General features: G+C 44.0%; 1 protein-coding gene across 4 annotated transcripts in view; it reads left to right on the forward strand.

Annotated features, from left to right (window-relative positions):
• Positions 1-18814, forward strand: part of Ccdc126 (coiled-coil domain containing 126) — a 27083-nt gene extending 8269 nt beyond the window's left edge. For all 4 annotated transcript variants that reach the window (XM_006990091.4, XM_076566761.1, XM_042273313.2 and 1 more), the window contains 2 exons: positions 11228-11605; positions 16953-18814. In XM_006990091.4, the coding sequence (XP_006990153.2) occupies positions 11368-11605; positions 16953-17137 (423 nt within the window). In that variant the 5' untranslated portion in view covers positions 11228-11367 and the 3' untranslated portion in view covers positions 17138-18814. The remainder of the gene's footprint in view (positions 1-11227; positions 11606-16952) is intronic.
• The last annotated feature ends 1725 nt before the right edge of the window (positions 18815-20539 follow it).

Genomic DNA, 20539 nt, shown 5'->3' on the forward strand with positions numbered 1-20539 from the left:
TTCAATAATGGTCAACCTCTGGATCATTGCCCTAATACTCTTATATTACTCTTTTAAAGAGAAAAAGGACAGAGATTCATTTAATGTTACAGTTCATTCAGTATTTGCAAATTCAACCTTATTCAAAAAAACGTATCAGACCCTTAAATGTATTACCAAAACACATACATCCACACACACATATTTAAGTAGGTATGCCAAGAAATGAAACAATAAAAAATGATAATTTTAATGCACAATAAAAATGAATGAAAAATTTGAAGTGGCCACTGGTTTTGTTTCTGTTATTTTTGAGGAATTCTAGGGAGAGACTGAATTTTGTTCCCTGTTGTATTAATGTAGACTGTTGTATAATTTCATACAAACCATGACGAGGACTGCAGAGATAGATAGCTCATGATTAAGAGCACTTACTGTTCTTGCAGAGGACCCAGGTTGGTTTCCAGCACCCACATGGTGACTCACCACCACCTGTAACCCTAGTTCCTGGAATCTGGCACCCTCTTCTGGCCTCTGTGGGTTTCTGCATGTGAAGAGTGCACATAACGTCCTATAGGCTCCCACACATACACAAAAGTCCCTCCTGGAAGGACAAGGTTAACTCCTTGAGGATCCGTGAGGCTGCCTTTCGCTTTTCTGTCGGTTTCCCTGGATCTCTTTGGTCTGTATGGTGTCGGCCATGTCAGGTTTGGTCCCCCCAGTTTTCTGGACACGCAGCGTCTTGGGAGTAGTGTGGCATAGAGAAGCGGGGCCGAGAGTCAGGACCCATGTTCCGAGCCCCACGTTTCTGCCGCTAACTGTGGCCTCATTGTTGGAAAGACACTTTAGTCTCTGCCCTTTAGTCTTTTCATTATGTAGGGGCATTGGATTCAATTTCTCTTTGGTTCCTTTAATCCAGTAACAGATAATTGAAGATACTTTAACTTTACCTCCAAATTCCCATTTTCTGCCTTTCTACCCTCAAAAAAAAAAAAATTGCAGAGAGTCACATGACTGCTTGGGAGAAGGCGGAATGACGTGCAGGGATATGCTTAGAGCAGCGAGGCTTTTGTCAGTGACTGCTGAGTGTTCCTCAGGCTCTGTAGAGCAGGTGACAGAGTCCAAGGTGAGTTAAGGGTGTGGGTGGCACCAAGGAGCACACGATTGGACGGCATGTCGGACAGGATCACTTGGTGCACAGAGATGTATTGTGGGAGTTAGAGGACCCACAATACATCTCTGTGCACCAAGATGTATTTGAATGGAGGGAATGCGCTTTGGAAATCCGTTCATCAGAGGTAGCATTTCAACACATACTTTACTGTGTGTAATGGCTCACGCCTGTAATCTCAACATTCGTGAGGCCAAGGAGAATTGCTGTGAGTTTGAGGCAAGTCCAGGCTACATAGTCTGTTCCACACCAGTTAGGTTGAGTGAGATTCTGGCTCAAAAAACAAAAACACCACCACCAAAACATATAGCCAGGCGTGGTGGCACACGCCTAGTTATAGCATTCAGTAGGCAGATGGATCTTTGTGAGTTCAAGGCTATAAATGAGACTCTGTCTCAAAAAATAAATAAGTAAACATGTAAAAAACTCCATAAACAACAACCCTCCCACCAAAAACAAAAAACAAAAAAACCCCACAACTCCACATTCAAACAAACAAGCAATATCCCCAGATCCTAGACTCCTTTTGGAAGAAGAGCAGTGGGCAGGCTTGAATGAGATGTGCCCTCACAGCCTTGGGTACTGAATACTGTGGCAGACTGGAGAGCCTTAGGAGGTGTGATCTTGGAGGAGGTGTGTCACTTGTGAGGTTAAAGGCTCACATCATTGCCAGTTTGCTCTCTGCTGAACGACGGTCGAACCTGGGAGCTGTTAGCCGCCTGCTCCAGCCACCATGCCTGCGGCTGACTGCCACCCTCTCCGGCCACAATGGACTCTTAAACCTGTGCAATCACAAGCCCAGTAAACTTCTCCTTCTGTAAGTTACCTTGGCAATGGTGATTTGTCACTGCTATAGACAAGTCATGAATACAGTGGACCTGAGGTTTTTTTCAGCTAGACTAGAGGCCAGCAAGCCCCATCCATCCTCTGGTCTCCAACCAGAGGATGCAGGTGTGCGCCGGATGCCTGGCCTGTTGCATGCATGCTAGGATCTGAACTCCAGCCTCATGATTGTGCAGCAGGTGCTCCTGACCTCCGAGACAGCTCTCAGCCTGCTCAAACTTTGTTTTTAAAGGTATTTTGACTTCTTTGAGGACAGTGGATTGAAGTGGGCTTGAAGAATCCAGGGATCCACTTGAGAAGCAGCTGTAGGACGCAGCAGGGTGGTGATGGCCGGGCTACACTCTGCTGCCCTCCTTCAAGTCCATAAAGGACTTTTCAGACACTTCGTTTCCTACGTGTCTCCTCTCTTTACTTCTTTTACCTCGTGCCTTGTCTTAGTTACTTTTCAGCTGCTGCGACAAAGCACCATGACCAAGGCAACTTATAAAAGAAAGTGTTTAATTAGACTTAGGGGTTCTATGATGGTAGAGCAAAGGCTTGGTGAGTGGCAGGCACAGCGAAGAGCTCACATCTTGATCCACAAGTGGGAGGCAGAAAGAGCACACTGGGAATAATGTGAGTCTTAAAACTGCAAAGCCTGCCCCCTCTGAAGCCACACCTCCTAATTCTTCCCAAACAGTTCCACCAGCTGGAGGCCAGTTATTCAGACCTGTGAGCCTATGGGTCCATTCTCATTCAGTTTCCCACATGTTAGAAAGATGGTTTCCTTTTTTATTTTCTGCAGGTCAGAACTTTCCTCTAGGAGTGTTTAAAATGATGGTAATGATTTAAGTGGTGGCAATAATCTTACCTTAAATATTCTGGGGATTACATGAGGATGTAGTTGAGTTTTACTTTCTGAAGTCAGTAGTAGGCAGTGTAGCAGTGCAGAAGTTAAGACTGAAGAGTGTTTTAGGAGCTGGGCCTGTATCATAGTGGTAGGGTGCTTGCCCAGCTGGGAAAGGTCCCGGGTTCAGTCCCCAGCACTGAAAAAAAAAAGTAATTTTTAGATTGCAATCCATTTTGGCCAGGGAAAGACTGTTAGATGGTGGTGGCCCAGAACTCTTAGTGATGATGTTGGTCAGTCAAGTTTCTAGGCAATGACTCTTCTCTCACCTACATGGCTTTCCAGGTGCCTGGATAGTATTTGAAACATAAAGAAAAATGGGCTGTTTAAAGTGCAGCTTCTGCAGTCATTTAAAGCTTTGAACATTATACAGAAAAACACAGTGAGTCCTCTTTTTTTCCTAATTGAGGCTAATACTTATTTCTTCTCTAATCACTGAACGTATATAAGTAAATTACTATTAGTCGCTGAAAGTTCGAACTCCTTGTCTGCCCACCTTCCCATACGAAAGCATAGATGTAAATCCCAGAGAACAGGAACGTGTTCACATTGACCCTGAAGTGGTTCAGTGGAGTTGGCTTTTCTCCTTCGTGGGGACTTGGCCATCTTGGCAGTAACAACTTGTGTTCTCGTAGAGGTCACTGGTTTTCAACCTCCCGTCCCCAGGTCCAAGCAGCAGGGTTTGATGTCACACCAAATGAACTGATTCACATCGTGGAATTTACACACCTCCCCTGCAGCTGTTGCTGCTACTTTACTTTGTGAGGAGATCGGACATTTTGGGCACTGTTCTCTGTTTTTGCTGTGCATTGAGGACTAACGTCGTGTTCTGTAAAAAATATTGGTAGCAGCAGCAGGTAGCACACATCTGTAACCCTAACACTTGTAAAGGCTGAGGCAAGATGACAGAGGCCAGACTGAGGTGCATATTATGATCTTTGTCTCAAAGCAATGACAGTTGTAAATACTGATGCTGGCTGGGAGCATCGCTCAGTGGTAGGGAGAACATTTGTCCAACATGTGGGAAGGTTCACCAATACTTCATTCAAAAGCAAAATGAAAAGATGAGGCTTGGTTCCCATCCTCATTCTAATTTATAGGTATAGGGTGTGATTTGGTACTGGGATTATAAAAAAATCTGGCCGGGTGATTTTTATATAAAACATTACCTGAGAAAGACCAAAGGCAGATGTATACCTTTAAAAACTTCGGTTACTTCTTCCTGAGTGGCTTGGAATTGCTTGTGGGATTCTCAGACTAGTTCTCAGGTCTTGGGGCACTTCAGGGAATCCTCTTGGACTTTGGAACTTGTGCCCTTTGCCAGATATAAGCTGGCTCCTGGGTATCTGTTTAACTTGGGAAAGTTCTAGAGTGTTCTTTCTTCTGTGTGTTGTCCATGCCTACTTTCTTCTTTGATGTCCTTTCGGAATACCCTGGTGGAGAGTGGGCCAGGTGCTCCCAGCCTCTCAAACCTTTGTTGCTCTCGAGACAGCCCTCTTCTCTTTACACTTCTCCTGGTGTGTATGCGGTGTACAAAGCAGCGGGTTCCACTGACCTTTGCATACACGTGTAGAACGTCTGTTTGTCATATTCACTCCGCCTCTTACGCTCTTTGCCCTCCCTCTTTTTTTTTTTATACTCCAAGTCCTCCCTCCTTCCAAGTCTTTCTTTTAAAGTTAACTGGCAACTATGAGGGAAAGCATGGCACTTTGTGAGAGTAGCTTGTTCCCCTTATTGATGATTTCCAGTTCTGTTCATTTCCTGTAATGAAGTTTGCTTTTCATGATGGCTGAATGAAACCTCTATTGTGTGTATGTACTACATTGGTTAAAAACCTTTTCATAATAAATGTCTTATTACCATGAGAGATCATGGAGCAGACACTACCAGATTGCAGAGCCTAGATTCCTTATCATGTTTAGCTCTCTCCAAGACCCTGACTTCCTGCAGAGGTGGGCATTTTGTGAAGTGGGCATTTTATTCTGTCGAAGGCTGAGTATTGTAAAAACTCTTGGTCAAGAAAAGGGAATCTGGACTGGGTGGAGAGCTAACATTCCAGTTGGGTATGGTCAATTGTGGTGGTATTGTGTTCCCCAAAATATTGTGTACTCTAATAAATTTATCTGGGGTCAGAGAACAGACAGCCACTAAATACAAAGGCTAGAAAATGGTGGCACTCACACCTTTAATCCTAGCATTCCAGAGATAGAAATCCCTCTGGATCTCTGTGAGTTCAAGGCCACATTGGAAATAGCCAAGCATGGTGACACACGCCTTTAATCCCAGAAAGCCAGCCTTTAATCCCAGGGAGTGGTGGTAGAAAGCAGAAAGATATATAAGGCGTGAGGACCAGAAACTAGAAGATTTTGGCCTGGTTAAGCATGTGGCTGGTTAAGCTTTCAGGCTTTGGAGCAACACAGTTCAGCTGAGATTCATTCCGGATGAGGACTCAGAGGCCTCCAGTCTGAGGAGACAGGACCAGCTGAGGAATTGGCAAGGTGAGATAGCTGTGGCTTGTTCTGTCTCTCTGATCTACCAGCATTGACCCCAATAACTGGCCTCGGGTTTGATTTTATTAATAAGACCTTTTAAGATTCCTGCTACAGTCAATCCCTTGACCTAAGAACTACTCCAGTAAGCCATGCTATAGAGAGAGGTGTTGCGTGGTGGTGGTGGTGGTGGTGGTGGTGGTGCACGCCTTTAATCCCAGCACTCTGGAGACAGAGCCAGGCGGATCTTTGTGAGTTCAAGGCCATCCTGGTCTACAGAGTGAGATCCAGGCACCAAAACAACACAGAGAAACCCTGTCTTGGAAAAAATAAAAGGAAAGAAAGAAAGACAGAGAGGTGTAATAATTACTCCTTTAGTGTGACACTGTGCCTTCCCTTACCTGACCCCACCCCTAGAGCGTAGCTTACCAGGCACCTTCATGAGCCTGCTGGCTGTTCTGAATCAGTCAGAAAAGTGTCACTTCTCTTTTTAGTTCTCGTTTTCTAAGCATGCTTGCCTTACGCCTTGAATTTCCCCAGTATTTTGAGTTTCCATATGCTCTTTAAAGCTCCCCTCCCAATCATGTTGCTGCTTGTGAGTTACGTGTCTCACTTCCATGCTAGCTGAAACTAAGTCTGTTGAGATTTAACAGTTTGCCTGCCTGGGGGTTTTCTGAATAAACGCTAATAACAGTTTTCTTGGGTTTTCCTTTGGGTCTATTCTTAAAATCTTTTTATTAACAAGATCAAGAACCCCAAGAGAAGACCCGAATTCTCCCCATGTCAGTCCTGAGCAGACACACTGTAGAGTCCATGTTGGGAAGTTCCTGCCTTTATGAAGGTCTCCTTTCTGACTGTTGGGTGTAATCAGATCTGATACTGGTCACAAAGTCCAGTGTCTTACACTGCACCATTATCTCATCTGGATTGAGCAACTTACTAGTTGTTTTTTTTTTTTCCCAATTGGGCACCAGTAGAAGATTTCTGCATGCGCAACAGCCAGAAGTGAATTCAGAACCACATGTGCAGTGAACCCAGTGTTTGCGGCAGTGTTTGCCCAGGCTGCATGGTGTAGCCTTGGCTCTGGTCACATAGCATGCCGTTCTGCAGTGTGCATGCCTCCGTGCTGTTTTCAATGCAGTGCTCATAGTCAAGGCTGCGGCGCCGTGTTTTCACTGCCCGTACGGTGTGCTTATGGAAAACAAAGGCCTTGCTGCTTTCCTGCTTCTGCTCCTCAGCACACCCGTGTCAAGTTAGCATACATTTGGATATGCTTTCTCTCCCCCTCTTCCTTTCTCTTTCTTAGCTGTCATTTAAATCTTCACCTGCTAAAAATACCTAGCTTCCTGTGTTCTCGGTTCTCCAGTGAAGTCACTTTGCTGCCTTTGCAGTTCAGACTTTGAACTAACTGACCCATTCCGGAGAGTCCAAGTGTTTCATGGGGTGTTAAGATACACAGTGTACCCTGCAGCTTGTATTGGAAGACACGGAAGAGCCAGCATACGGCAATACAAATTTATGAGGCAGATGGATCTGTGTGAATCTGAGGCCAGCCTGATGTTCATAGTGAATTCAGGCCATCCAGGGCTACATAACAAGAGCTTGTCTCAAGTAAAACAAAAAGTTGAAAGCATCTATTCGCTGGAAAGCAAATTTCTTGGGTAGAGCTATAGAGTATCCCTCATACCTCACTCAGTATGTGCTGAATGAAAGCTATTTATTGCTCCATGGGCTTGGTTTTTTGTTTGGTTGTTGTCTTGTTGTGTAGCTGAGACTGACTTGACACTCCCATGCAGCCTAGGTTGGCCGGGAGCTTGCCATGCTCTGTCTTGTCCTCCATGTGCTGGAGTGCTGATGTGTGCCTCTGCGGCTGGCCTGTTACCTTTACATTGTTGTACTATGCTCGCCTCTAGTCATGTTCTCAAAGTAGTTTATATTTAGTTTTGCCATTCCCTGGTAAATGGATTAAAATTGAGTTTATTTGTTCTCATTGCAGAAATGAAAGCGTTCCTAAAGACTATTTGTAATAAGCTATGAAATAGTCATGGGAATGCACTATAGATTTTTACTTCGATTTTTTTCCCCTCTGGGTAATGAAACCAGAGCTTTCTTTCCTGGGTACTTTGGTGCTCTATAAACACTATTTTTAAACTTTAGGTCTTTCCAAATTTCATGATTGGTTTTAACCTTTCACTTGATTACTTTCCATGTTATGTTGGATGCTTTGTAGGGTTAATGATTTTCACTAGTAATACCTTTCAGTGACACATCCAAATGTTGGCACATATTTCATTATGGAAAATCTTGTTAGGTGCTGGAGTCCAGCTCCGGATGAGGGCAGGGTCTGAAGATGGGTGGATGTAAGAGCAGTGATGGGAGGGATCAGACACAGGACATTTCTTAATTGCATTTTTTTGGAGAGATGGACAGAGAGGAAGCGCATCTCGGTATGGCTTGTCCTGCTCTGACAGAAGCCATCACCTGTGGGACAGGTCCCAGCAGAGGACATAGGAGTTGGTGAGGGAAGGAGGTGAACCAGGCCATGGTGGTCGGGAGGATCTTGCAGCTTGACTGACTAGCAGCCAGAGTGCTTCTTTATTTATACAGAATTTAGTAAGCAGGAATACATTCATGATGTTCCAAAACATAGATCATATAATTTTTGGTTTTGGACATGTGTTTCACTTCCTCTTGTTCATCTTTTATTCATCATTAATAAACTATGACAGAGCAGAGTTATCATTTCCAATATTTTTCCCTCAAGTTTTGACATCATTAACAAACAGAGTTATCATTCTTACTCATTAACCCTATAACCCAACTTTTAAGACTCTAGAGGCATATGACAGTCTGGTCTCGGGCTGGTAGCTTTTGTGGCTACAAGGCCACTAGACCAGAACAAAATCTTCAAACCAGCCCAGGCACATTGCCATGTCGCAAGCAGTGTATTATTAACTTGTAATGGTCAGAGTGCCCAAGCCAAGTCTCAGGCCAAAGCTGCTGCACTTATTATTTAAATTCTGGCATAATACAATGTTTCTATTTTATGTCTATATGTTGAGTCCTGGCATTCTGTTGTTCCTTGGTCTTATGACATTACAGTGACTCTATGTGAGCTAACTTCTAAGAGAGGGAGGTTCTGACATCATCTTGTTCATTTTTCTCTTTCTTTTCTTCCTTCCTTCCTTCCTTTCTTTTTTCTTTTCTTTTTTTTTTTTTTGTTTTTTTTTGTTTTTGGTTTTTGGTTTTTACAAGACAACGTTTCTCTGTGTTGTTTTGGAGCCTGTCCTGGACCTTGCTTTATAGACCAGGCTGGCCTCGAACTCACAGAGATCTGCCTGCCTCTGCCTCCCAAGTGCTGGGACTAAAGGCGTGTGCCACCACCGCCCGGCGACATCTCATTCTTTTTTTTTTTTTTTTTTTTTTTGAGACAGGGTTTCTCTCTGTGTAGCTTTGGAGCCTGTCCTGGAACTTGATCTGTAGACCAGGCTGGCCTCGAACTCACAGAGATCTGCCTGACATCTCATTCTTATATCATCTCTCCACTCCATTCTTTGCTCATCAATATAAGTCTCTGTGTAGGGCAGAGGTGACTTCAGCTATTCTAACTTTGTTGCTGTATATGTCATGTAATTGCCTGAGTGTACAGTGGGAAGAGGCTTGCAGTCGGATCTCCTCTAGCCCACTGAGTCTTGTTGACCTTTTTGAATTTACTTTGTTTTGAATATCTTGTTCCTGAGTAAGTACAGGGACAGATGTTTCAAGAATGTCTCATAGCCTCATAAAGAGACCTCTGGCTTTTTTTTTTTTATGTGTGTCAGTCTCCAAGGCATAAGAAAGAACTTCAAGTAGATAAGGCTATCTCCCTAAAAGTGGGAGGGGTAGTATGTTCAGGACTTTCTTGGGGAAGCTTACAAGCAGTATTTCTGGGAGAAGGCATTCATATGAAATTTCCCATCAATTCAATATCCCCAAATTGTACAAATATTAGAAGTCCCCCAAGTATGTAACAAGTGGAGATGAAAACCAAAGGTGGCATGGCAGTCATCATGTGGCTCAGCTTTGCTGGATCTTTGTCAAGCAGCTGTGCTGGCTTTATGACTTTTGCTCTTCCCTTCAGATATGGCTCTGCCAGTTAGGCATTTTGATTTCTCTATTTGCTTTTCATCATTTCTAATTTTTTTTTTGAGACAAGGTTTCTCTGTGTAACAGTCCTGGCTGTCCTGGAACTCGCTTTGTAGACCAGGCTGTGCTCAAACTCACTGAGATCCACCTGCCTCTGCCTCCCAAATGTTGGGATTAAAGGTTTGCATCACCATTGCCTGGCCCATAATTTCTAACTTTTTTTTTCATTCCTGTTTTTGTTTACTTTAGAAATTACCTTTGTGTTTGTGTTGGTGGCCTTGTTTGAACAGACAGACCTTAGAAATCTGGTATTGTCTGTGAACCTTATCAATGGCTTTAGTGACAGATGAGAAGTCATTTGAAATTTTATGACTAAGGTGGTGTTGTACCTGTGTTGTGAAACCCCCAGAGACCACCAAGGAGTCAGTTTCCAATGCAATCACACAAGGGTCTTTTTTATTGTCAGGTTCAAACCTGGGCCACCGCCCGGCAGATGGAGGGAAATGTGGCAGCAGCAGTGGCGGGCCCAGGGGTAGAGAGTTTTTAAAGGGAAATACCACAAGCTGGGAATTACATGCCTTGGCATTTTGGGATTGGGTAGAAGGCATATGGGGCAAGGCGATTTTTTGAAACTATTGGTCTAGACTTTTGGTGCAGAACCACAACCTGCTGACAGGATCATCTGGATATCTGCAAGGGCCATAAACCACAGGCAGAATGTCTGCAGGAGCATCTGGATCTTGTTAAGCTTTACTGCCCTGTTTCTTTCTTTCTTTCTTTTTTTTTTTTTTTTAAGATTTATTTATTTATTATGTATACAGTATTCTGCCTGCATGTATCCCTGCAGGCCAGAAGAGGGCACCAGATCTCACTACAGGTGGTTGTGAGCCACCATGTGGTTGCTGGGAATTGAACTCAGGACCTCTGAAAGAGCAGTCCGTATTCCTAACCACTAAGCCATTACTCCAGCCCCTACTGCCATGTTTCTTAATTGACTGCTTCTAGGGTAACTGTTTGAGTTGTCATGACATTCCTGAGGTTCTTCCTGGAATTGAGTACAGCCCCGGGTCACCAGGTGGTCTAAGAAGATAGCCCTTCCCTAAGATGGAGTCTGTAAAGTCAAGTCTAGGCCTTAATATTGCCTTCACAGTGGCACATTTTTCAGATATTCTCAACCAATTTATATTTATTTCTCATTTAATTTTGAAAATGTATGTTGTTATGCCCAGATCACGGGGACCCCCAAAAGACCACCATGGAGACCGAATCCATATATAAAAGCAAAGAGCCTTTATTTCAAGCTCCGAGCTTGGTCCCTCTGTCTGTCCGACACAACAGTGAGAGCAGAGAGCCCGGAGGGAGCCTGGGTGGGGCAGAGTTTTTATCATAGCAGAGGTTGGGGTGAGGGATTTCCAGGGTTCAAGACCCTGATTGGCTGGTGTTTGTCTAGGGTATAGATGTGTGCTGAGAATGCTTGGAATGTCAGGTATTTCTCCTTAGATGCTGGCCCTCCCTGAGTGGGGTCACCTGATGGCTTTTTCTGGGGACAGGGTGGTACCTGCCAGTAAGCCTGTCATGGCAGCTGTGTGGTCAAGCTGTTGGGCCCCCACATATTTGAGGCAGAGAAAGTTGTCAGGGAAAGATGACATCGGAACAAATCAGAACTCTAGAACTTTCATTGTTGATCCCGATCCCGATACACGTGACACTGACCCCTTTGTTCTCCGTTTACAGTTATGTCAAAGCAGAGGGAGCCGTACTGAAGATGGACACACAGCACTAGAGAGTTTTTCCTCTTTTCTCAAAAGTCCTGATTATTTGGTGTCTTGTCTCCAGTCACTGCTTCTCAATCAAGTCTGTTTGCTTCATCAGAAATGTTTTTAACAATCTCAAGAAAAAATATGTCCCAGAAACTGAGTTTCCTGCTGCTGGTGTTCGGACTCATCTGGGGGCTGATGTTACTTCACTATACATTTCAACAGCCGCGGCATCAGAGCAGCGTCAAGTTACGTGAGCAGATCCTAGATTTAAGCAAAAGATACGTGAAGGCCCTGGCAGAGGAGAGCAAGAGCATGGTGGATGTGGACAGCGGAGCATCCATGGCAGGCTACGGTAAGAACCACGGGATGTCTTGGGTCTTCTCCTTCCCAGTCGTTCCTGTGCAAGCGCAGCTGCAGGGACTGAGCTCGGCTCCTGGTGTGCTCTTTATAAGTTGATTTTTAAGAGTACAGGTGTATATTTTCAAATGTAAACTAGGAATATAGTACTCATGCATTCCTCACCCAGATTTGTTATTAACATCTCACGTTTATTACATTTTAAGTACATTAGAGAAATTGTAACATTTCACCACTACATTCATCTCTTTAAAATATGTACGTATAAAGTATATTATGTGCATTTAAAAATGAGTATGTAATACAGTGTATTTGTTTTATATATGTATATACTTTTTTGATTTTTTAAAAAATTTCTCAATATCAACATCAAATGGAGAACATCTATGAAGTCCAAGAACCAGGATTTACCTATAGTTTTAGCATTGCTTACTGCAAGTCTCCCTTTCAAATCCTGGTTCCTGTGTTTTAGGTGTTTTTGTTTGTTTGTTTGTTTTATTTTTTGAGACAGAATCTCTCTTTTCTGGCCATTTTGGAACTCACTATATATATATATATATATATGTATATGTATATGTATATGTATATATATGTATACATATATACACATATATATGTATATACACACACACATATATGTGTGTGTGTGTGTATATATATATATATATCAAGCTGTCATTGAACTCACAGAGATCCGCCTGCCTCTGCCTCTCAAGTGCTGGGATTAAAGGTGTGCGCCACCACCGCCCGGCTTGTTTTAAGTTCTATTCGTGTGTCTTCTATTTTTTCCCCCTCTTAGATGAGATGGGGAGCTAGAAATTGTCAGAAGGCTGAGACAGGAGAGTCATGAGTCTGAATGAAGCCCGTTCTATCAGTGCTGGGAATCAAACCCAGGGCCTCACGGAATGCTAGACAAGCACTGTAAACCAAACGCAGCCCTAGCCTGGTTTATTTAATTAATCATTTATTTTGAGCAGGGTCCTGAACTTACCATGTAGTTGAATATGGCCTTGAACATCTGATCTTCCCTTCTCTCTTCCCCCTAGTACTGGATTACAGGCCTGTGTCCCATACTAGGCAAGTACTTTATTAACTGAGTTATATGCCCAACTCTGTTTATTTTTGAGATAGGTTCTTGCTTTGTAAGTTAGGCTGAACTTGAACTCAACCTTTTCCTGCCTCCTGAGTGCACTGGGATTGGGCCTCTGCAGTAAGTCTGTTGGTTGGGTGTCCCTTTTGGTCAGGCCACCTTTCTTCTTTCAGCAGAGGTAGTTACTGGTGTTGAGGAGAGGCCTTCTTCACAGCAGGTGTCCTAACTGTTGTGAGTCAAGAGTACAGTAGGTTGTCACTCCCAGGCTGCTCTTACGTTCTTTCTGCCCTTCTGTGGTATCCCCTGAGCCTTGGAGGACATGTAGATACCCTGTTTATGGTTCCAGGCATGGTGTGGCACACCTGTAATCCCAGCATTAGGAAGGTGGAGACCAGGGTCCCTGGGGCATGCTGGCCTGTCAGTCTAACTGGATTGGCAAATTCTAGGTAAGGTGTGAGACTGTCTCAAAAATAAGCAAAGGCTGAGAATAAGTGGCTGTTGAATTGCTTAGTCATAAACTGGGTATCTATATCCCCTTACCCTTTTGGTCTTTTGAGACAAGCTTTTGCTTTGTAGCTCAGGCTGGCTTTGAACTCAAGATCCTTCTGCCTCAGCTTCCCAAGTGCTGGGATTATAGACACGTATCATAGTGTCCAGCTGTATTTATCTCTGTGCAAATATATATACTCTTTTTCTGGAGAGCTAATATTGTTTTCTTATTTTGAAAATGGTCTTAGAGTTTTATTGCTGTGAAGAGACACCATTTAAAGGAACTCAACTCTTTTTTTTTTTTTTTTTTTTTTCGAGACAGGGTTTCTCTGTGTAGCTTTGCGCCTTTCCTGGAGCTTACTTGGTAGCCCAGGCTGGCCTCGAACTCACAGAGATCCACCTGCCTCTGCCTCCCAAGTGCTGGGATTAAAGGCGTGCACCACCACGCCCGGCTGGAACTCAACTCTTATAAAGAAAAACATTTAACTGGGGCTGGCTTACAGTTCAGAGGCTTAGCCCATTATCATGGGGGACGCATGGTGGCACACGGGCAGACGTGGTGCTGCAGAAGGAGCTGAGGGAAACCCTGTCTAAACAAACCAAAAGGAAAAGAAAAGGAAAAAAAATAGTCTGCTTCCCTAGAGAGACTCCCTTGGAGAAAAATTAATTTGCAAGTGGCTATCAATTAGAGATAGCTTCTGGGTTAGGGATGGGGTGAGTGTCCACTTCTCCTTTTCAGCTCTAGGACCCCATCTGGTGCAGGCCCTGTGTCTGCTGCCTCAGTCTCTGTGAGTTCATATGTGTGTCGGTCCTGCTGTGTTTAGGTTTTGATTCCTTGGTGTCCTCCATCCCCTCTGGCTCTTACAGTCTTTCTGCCTCCTTTTCTGCTGGGCTCCCTGAGCCCTGAGGCGGGAGGGGATTTGATGGAAACAAACTGTTTAGGGATAAGCGTTCAAGGTCTCTCATTCTCTGCATATTGTCTATCTGTGGATCTCTGGATTTGTTCCCATCTGCTACAGGAAGAAGCTTTTCTGATGATGGCTGAGCAAGACACTGATCTTTGAGTATAGTAGAATATCGTTAGGAGTTAGTTTATTGCTATGTTCCTTTGGTGCTCCTAAGGGTTTAGTTTTTATGAAGTCCAACTTGCTCTTTTTTTCTTTTATGCCTTATGCTTTTTCTGATAGCAGCACAGCCATCAGCAGCTTTATCAGCGGGTGTTAGATGAGTTTCCTTGGTGATCGGAGAGTAGGGTGAGCTGCCTTTTTGGTCCAGGATCACCAAAAAATAGCACTATCAATTGCCACTATTGATCACCTAATATCTGTGAGATGCCAGTGAAAAACCCGAAGGGACAATTTCACAAAAGAGCAATTCATTTTGCTCTAGCTAGGAAAAGTCTACTTAAGCCCCTTCACGTTCCACAAACGTTAAGAATTAGAGCAATCGCCGGGCGGTGGTGGCGCACGCCTTTAATCCCAGCACTCGGGAGGCAGAGCCAGGCGGATCTCTGTGAGTTCGAGGCCAGCCTGGGCTACCAAGTGAGCTCCAGGAAAGGCGCAAAGCTACGCAGAGAAACCCTGTCTCGGAAAAACCAAAAAAAAAAAAAAAAAAAAAAAGAATTAGAGCAATGGTGGTTTTTCTGGAAGAAGTTCAAGTTAGAACGAGGTGGCATGCCTGCCGCCCTGGCCAGGTCTCCTGAGTGTGCGGTGTCCACGGTAGACACAGTGCATCTTTCCACAAGGTCAGAATTCATGCAGTGACAGTCAGTTCGCAAGCTTTGCTGGCTTAATTGACTGCAGTATTCCAGATGGTTCTAGGTGTACTGACGGTAAGGACATGAGATCTTTTATTCCAATCTTATTTGCTAATAACTCTCAGATCACATATTTTTCTTAAAAAAATGCAGTTTATTATTGTGTGTACGTGTGTATCACTGTGTGTGTGCACACACACACAACGGCTACAAAAGGTTGGTGACACAGAGCTCAGAGAGGCCTCACCACGGCTGACGTGAGAGCTAATAGAACACAGTGCCTGAAAGTTGGACAGGGTTCTGAGCATCTCAAGTGGGAGGAGCTGCAGAGAACCCTGCCGAGGAAGAGCTGGAGAAGGAGCCGAGAGACTGAGGCCAGGTGCACAGGACTGGACCCTCCAGTCAAGGGGCAGGGTGGGGTGGAGATGGATCAGGACAGAAGTTGGATTAGATCTCATCAAGCAGTGCGGGGCATTGCTGACCTAAATTGCTGGAAGCAGTTTGGGGTTCTTTGTCTTCCCTGGTGCCTGTGTGGCATGGTTAGAGAACAGGTAGGTGGGTTTGTCACCATCGTCTCAATGGTAGATATCTCTGTTTCCTTTTTCTTATAATTCTTTTATGTTATGCTCAGTGTTTGGTGTTTGCCTGCATGTATGTCTGTGTGAGGGTGTTGGATTTTCTGGAACTGGAGTTACAGACAGTTGTGAGCTGCCACGCAGGTGCTGGGAATTGAACACGGGACCTCTGGAAGAGCAACCAGTGCTTTTAACTGCTGAGCCATCTCTCCAGCCCCTTCAATGCCATTTTAATTTGCATATATCTGATGACAAAGGATGATGAACAAGTTTTCAAGTATTTATTGGCATTTCTTCTTTGAGAACTTTTGAGTCCATTAGCTCATGCTGCATCCTTCTTGGGTCTGGTGTACACCTTTTTTTTTGTTTTGTTTTGTTTTGTTTTGTTTTGTTTTTTCGAGACAGGGTTTCTCTGTGTAGTTTTGGTGCCTGCCCTGGATCTCACTCTGTAGACCAGGCTGGCCTTGAACTCACAGAGATCCGCCTGGCTCTGCCTCCCAAGTGCTGGGATTAAAGGCGTGCACCACCACTGCCCAGCTGGTGTACACCTTTCTGCTCATATGGAGAAGTTGATGGTCAATGCCTCAGGGTTAGTGCTGGTCTGGTGGTAGTATCTGCACACAAGCAGGATGCAAAGTCAAAAGCTTCTGCATTTATCCTCAACATGGAGTCAAGGGCTGCTTGGTAACCTGGAGTCACCCAGGCTGAACCTGAAAGTCAGAAATAGTGTAGATCAGAGCAGTCCCCCCCCCCCGCCCCCCCCCCCCCCCCCCCGAGGAGGTCGCCCCGTGCCCTGGCTCCCCATTCCTGCTCCAGTCTGGAGGGTTCAGGTGTCTTGCTTGTGTTTGGTTGAATTGCTTACTTAGCTCTCTTTACCTGCCTTTTCCTGTATTTCACCTGCCCGGTCCAAGCCTTCTGTATACGCTGCTCAAGAAACTGAGCGTAGTGTGTCGAGGATGGCTCAGCCGTTGAGAGCACTGGCTTCCCTCCAGAGGACCTGGAAGTACCCACATAGGGCTCACAGCTCTCTTAGTCCATGGAATCCAGCAGCCTCTCTGGCCCGTGGGCACCAGGCATACAGATGGTGCACAGACATACATTAGATAAAGCATCCATACACCTAGAATAAATACCGTTTTTAAAAGTGAGTATATCCCTTACAGAGAAGGAATGTTTTGAGCCAGACTTTAAACCTGATGCGCTGCTCTCAGAAGTGGAGAGTTGCTGGTGTGTTTGAACTCTCTTGCCTTGGGTGTGGTGCTAGTGATGAACGTGACTCGGCTTTCCCTGTCTGGGGTCCGAGTGTGTTCTCTGTAGTACCTTTTCTTTTCAGATGCCCTGATAATCGTTTACCTCTTTCCTGTAAACTGTACAGACACGTATTAAGTGCTCTATTGCTATTTAATACGATTTATTCCCATTCTTCCCCTAGCGGATCTGAAGAGGACGATCGCAGTCCTCTTAGACGACATCCTGCAACGCTTGGTGAAGCTGGAGAACAAGGTCGACTATATTGTTGTGAATGGTTCGGCAGCCAATACTACCAATGGCACCAGTGGGAGCTTCGTGCCAGTGACCACCCACAAAAGGACGAGCGCGCCGGGCAGTGTCAGATAGCAGTGAGGGCCACCTGCAGGGCTGCACCACTGTGGAGTACATCCGTCGCAGGACACCTCTAAACCGCTGCCTGGGACGCAGTGATACTTGACAATAAAAGCTCTACGCATTTTCAAGGAGCTCGCTGGATTCATAGGACGCTACTTCTGTATATAAACTCGCAGGCACTCTTAGTTTGCTTTCCCACAAAGCTCTTCAATGCTGTTCTGTATACTTCCTGGGAGTTTGGCAGCACAGTGGATGTGGTGAGCAGGGAGGTCATCTTCGTATCCATCTTTAGTATCTGAGATCAAGAAGAAACAAAAACACCAGAAAGACATGGAGTCCTTTCTATAAAATATTTATTTAAGTATGTAACATGCTTTTCAGAGAAGCGGACGACAACATTACTGAATTATTCTGTCGTCTGCCCTCATGATGTCCCTGTGAGTAGAAAACATGCTTAATTCCAGTACTATATTTTGTTACTCAGATTATGAGCAGGAAAAGGAAGTGTCATGTTAAAAATCATGTTTTGAAATAGACCCAAAGAATGTTTTCATTTGCACTATCCTTCAAAATAACTGAAGGTTAACTGTATATTTTTTAAAAATAGCATTTGTAAGAGTATAATTTTGAAATGGGTAGCAACCACTGTCCATAGCCTAACCATTGGGGACTATTTAATAGAAATGAGAGTAATCTCTAATCTCATACTTAAAAATTTCTTACATATATTCTGCATAATAATACATATTTTTATGATGAAATAAAAAATAAAATATGCGTGATTTTTCACAATCATGATTGTTGATTTGAAAGTAAATCCCAGTGTCATATGCTTGTAGCCATGGATACTCAGGAGGCTGAGGCAGGAGAATTGCAAGTTCACTGCCAGCCTAGGCAACAGAGCAGACCCTATCTAAAAAAAGGAAAAGGAAAATATTCGGCCCATTAACTGCTTCTGCATTAGGAAGGCGTACATTATTTCCATATTTTGGTAAATGTTGCTTTGATTATATTGGTGGGGAAAGGAAGAGACTTGAGGACGTTAACCAGATGTATATAATAAATGTATTTGTGCTGCACAAAACTGCTTGGAAAATGTTAATGTTAGTTGATGTTATGTAAGAGTATCCTGTGTTAGGAGATGTCAGATTAGCTACTCATTTTATATAACTGATCACTTTACAAAATTAAGAACATTAAAATATAAATTATGAAGACTGATTATCTTTTTAGGGAAATAGCTACTGTATACAGCACAAGAAATCTTAACTTGGTTGATTCTAGTATAGAAAAAACCATGTCTTTATTTAAATATCTTTTGTAGCAAATCCAGTTGCTATATAGTATTCTATATTTCGTAGTATTTATTCTACATAATGACTGCTAAAGAGCAGCTGGCCTCTAGATTCAGACTAAATTGAACTTAGTTTTCAAGATTGTTCCTTATTATAATGTGCTACCACAAACAGTAGCAGTGATTGTAATATTTTGTTAAAATGAGTATAAGAATATATTGTTTCACGAAAGATAGCTTTCTGAAATGTCTTCCTTGTACCTTTATGTGAAGAGATTATGTCCCTTTGCTAGGTTGAAGTCTGAAGGGCTTATGCAGTCTCAGAGGGGTTGTGAACATTTCTGTTTTGTCATTGTTTTCAGGGATGAAATAAAATAGATGGTTTGTATTTACAATTGTTCCATGTGTTCTTTAAATAGTGGCTATGCATTTCATAAATGGTAAATGATTTGATTTTTTTTCTTAAAGTGCCGGGAATGGAACCTAGGGCTTTACACATGCAAATTAGTTCTCTGCACTGAGTTTCCCTCACAGCCCTTAATGTTAATGACTAGAGATAATCTTTTTTTTTTTTCTAGACAGGGTTTCTCTGTGTAGTTTTGGTACCTGTCCTAGATCTCGTTCTGTAGACCAGGCTGGCCCGGAACTCACAAAGATCTGCCTAGCTCTGCCTCCCGAGTGCTGGGATTAAGGTGTGCACCACCACCACCACCACCACCACCACCACCACCACCACCACCACCACCACCACCACCACCACCACCTCTCGGCTAGAGATACTCTTAACGTAAATTTGGGTTTTATTTCAACTCCAGATAACTTTTACGAAAAACTATAAAACAACAAGAAAACCCAAGGAGCTGGAGATGTGGCTAGTTGGTAGTGTGATGACTTTAGTGTGCTCCAAGTCCTGGTTCCATCCCCAACACTGATTAAACCAGCGTGATGGTGCGTGCCTGTAATCCCAGCCGTGAGGGAATGGTTCTTAAGAACATTGGTTAGGTGATGGTAAGGGTCCTGTGTGTGTGTGTAAAGTGAGAAGAACACCTGCGTTTTTTCTAACCAGGGATAGCTACTGTTGACACTGACATTTTAGTATAGCATTGGAATCTCCAGGCTGGCCGTTTAGCTCAGTGGTAGAATTTACCTTGTGTGCACAAGGCCATGTCTTTCATCTTTAGCATCCTCAGTCAGTCAGCCTTCCGTGTCCATATTCTCTGTTGGTTTTCCACCTCCACTTCGTCCTGGCTGCTTTTATGTCAACTTGACCCAAGCTAGAGTCGTCTGAAAGGAGGGAGCCTCAGTTGAGAAAATGCCTCCATAAGATCCGGCTATAAGGCATTTTCTTAATTAGTGGTTAATGGGGAAGGGCCCAGCTCATTGTGGGTGGTGCCATCCCTAGGCTGGTGGTCCTGGGTTCTATAAGAAAGCAGGCTGAGTAAGTCATGGGGAGCAAGCCAGTAAGCAGCACCCCTCCATGGCCTCTGCATCAGTTCCTGTCACTGGGATCCTGCTCTGTTTGAATTCCTGTCCTGACTTCCTTTGATGATAAACAGTGATATGAAAGTGGAAGCCAAATAAACCCTTTCCTCCTCAACTTGCTTTTTGGTCATGGTGTTTTTAGAAACCCTGACTTTTTTTCTCCCTAATGCTGGTCATCAAATCCACAGCCTTTGTGCATGGTAGGTGCGTCTTTTATCGCCAAGTTCTTTCTCCAGGACTACACTTAAAATGTAGCATTATCATGTCACTTTAAAGCCCTAACTTGGGCTGAGGGTGTAGCTCAGTTGGTAGAGTACTTGGCTAGTATGTGTGAAGTCCTGGCTTCAGTTCCCAGTGCCACATAAAACAGGCATGGTGGCATATGCCTATAATCTCAGCACTGGGTGTCCTAGGTCGGGTTACTGTTGCTGTGATGAAGCACATGGGGGTGGCCATGCCTGACTGTAATTTGAACACTGAGGTCAAACAGGAGGATCCCCAAAGCAACTTGGGGAGGAAAGGGTTTATTTGTCTTTCTTTTCTACATCACAGCTCATCATAAAAAGAAACCAGGCCAGGAACTCCAACTGGGCAGGAGCCTGGAGGCAGGAGCTGATACAGAGACCACGGAGGGGAGC

The sequence above is a fragment of the Peromyscus maniculatus genome, chromosome 3 (genome assembly GCF_049852395.1).
Source record: "Peromyscus maniculatus bairdii isolate BWxNUB_F1_BW_parent chromosome 3, HU_Pman_BW_mat_3.1, whole genome shotgun sequence".
Lineage (NCBI taxonomy): Eukaryota > Metazoa > Chordata > Mammalia > Rodentia > Cricetidae > Peromyscus > Peromyscus maniculatus.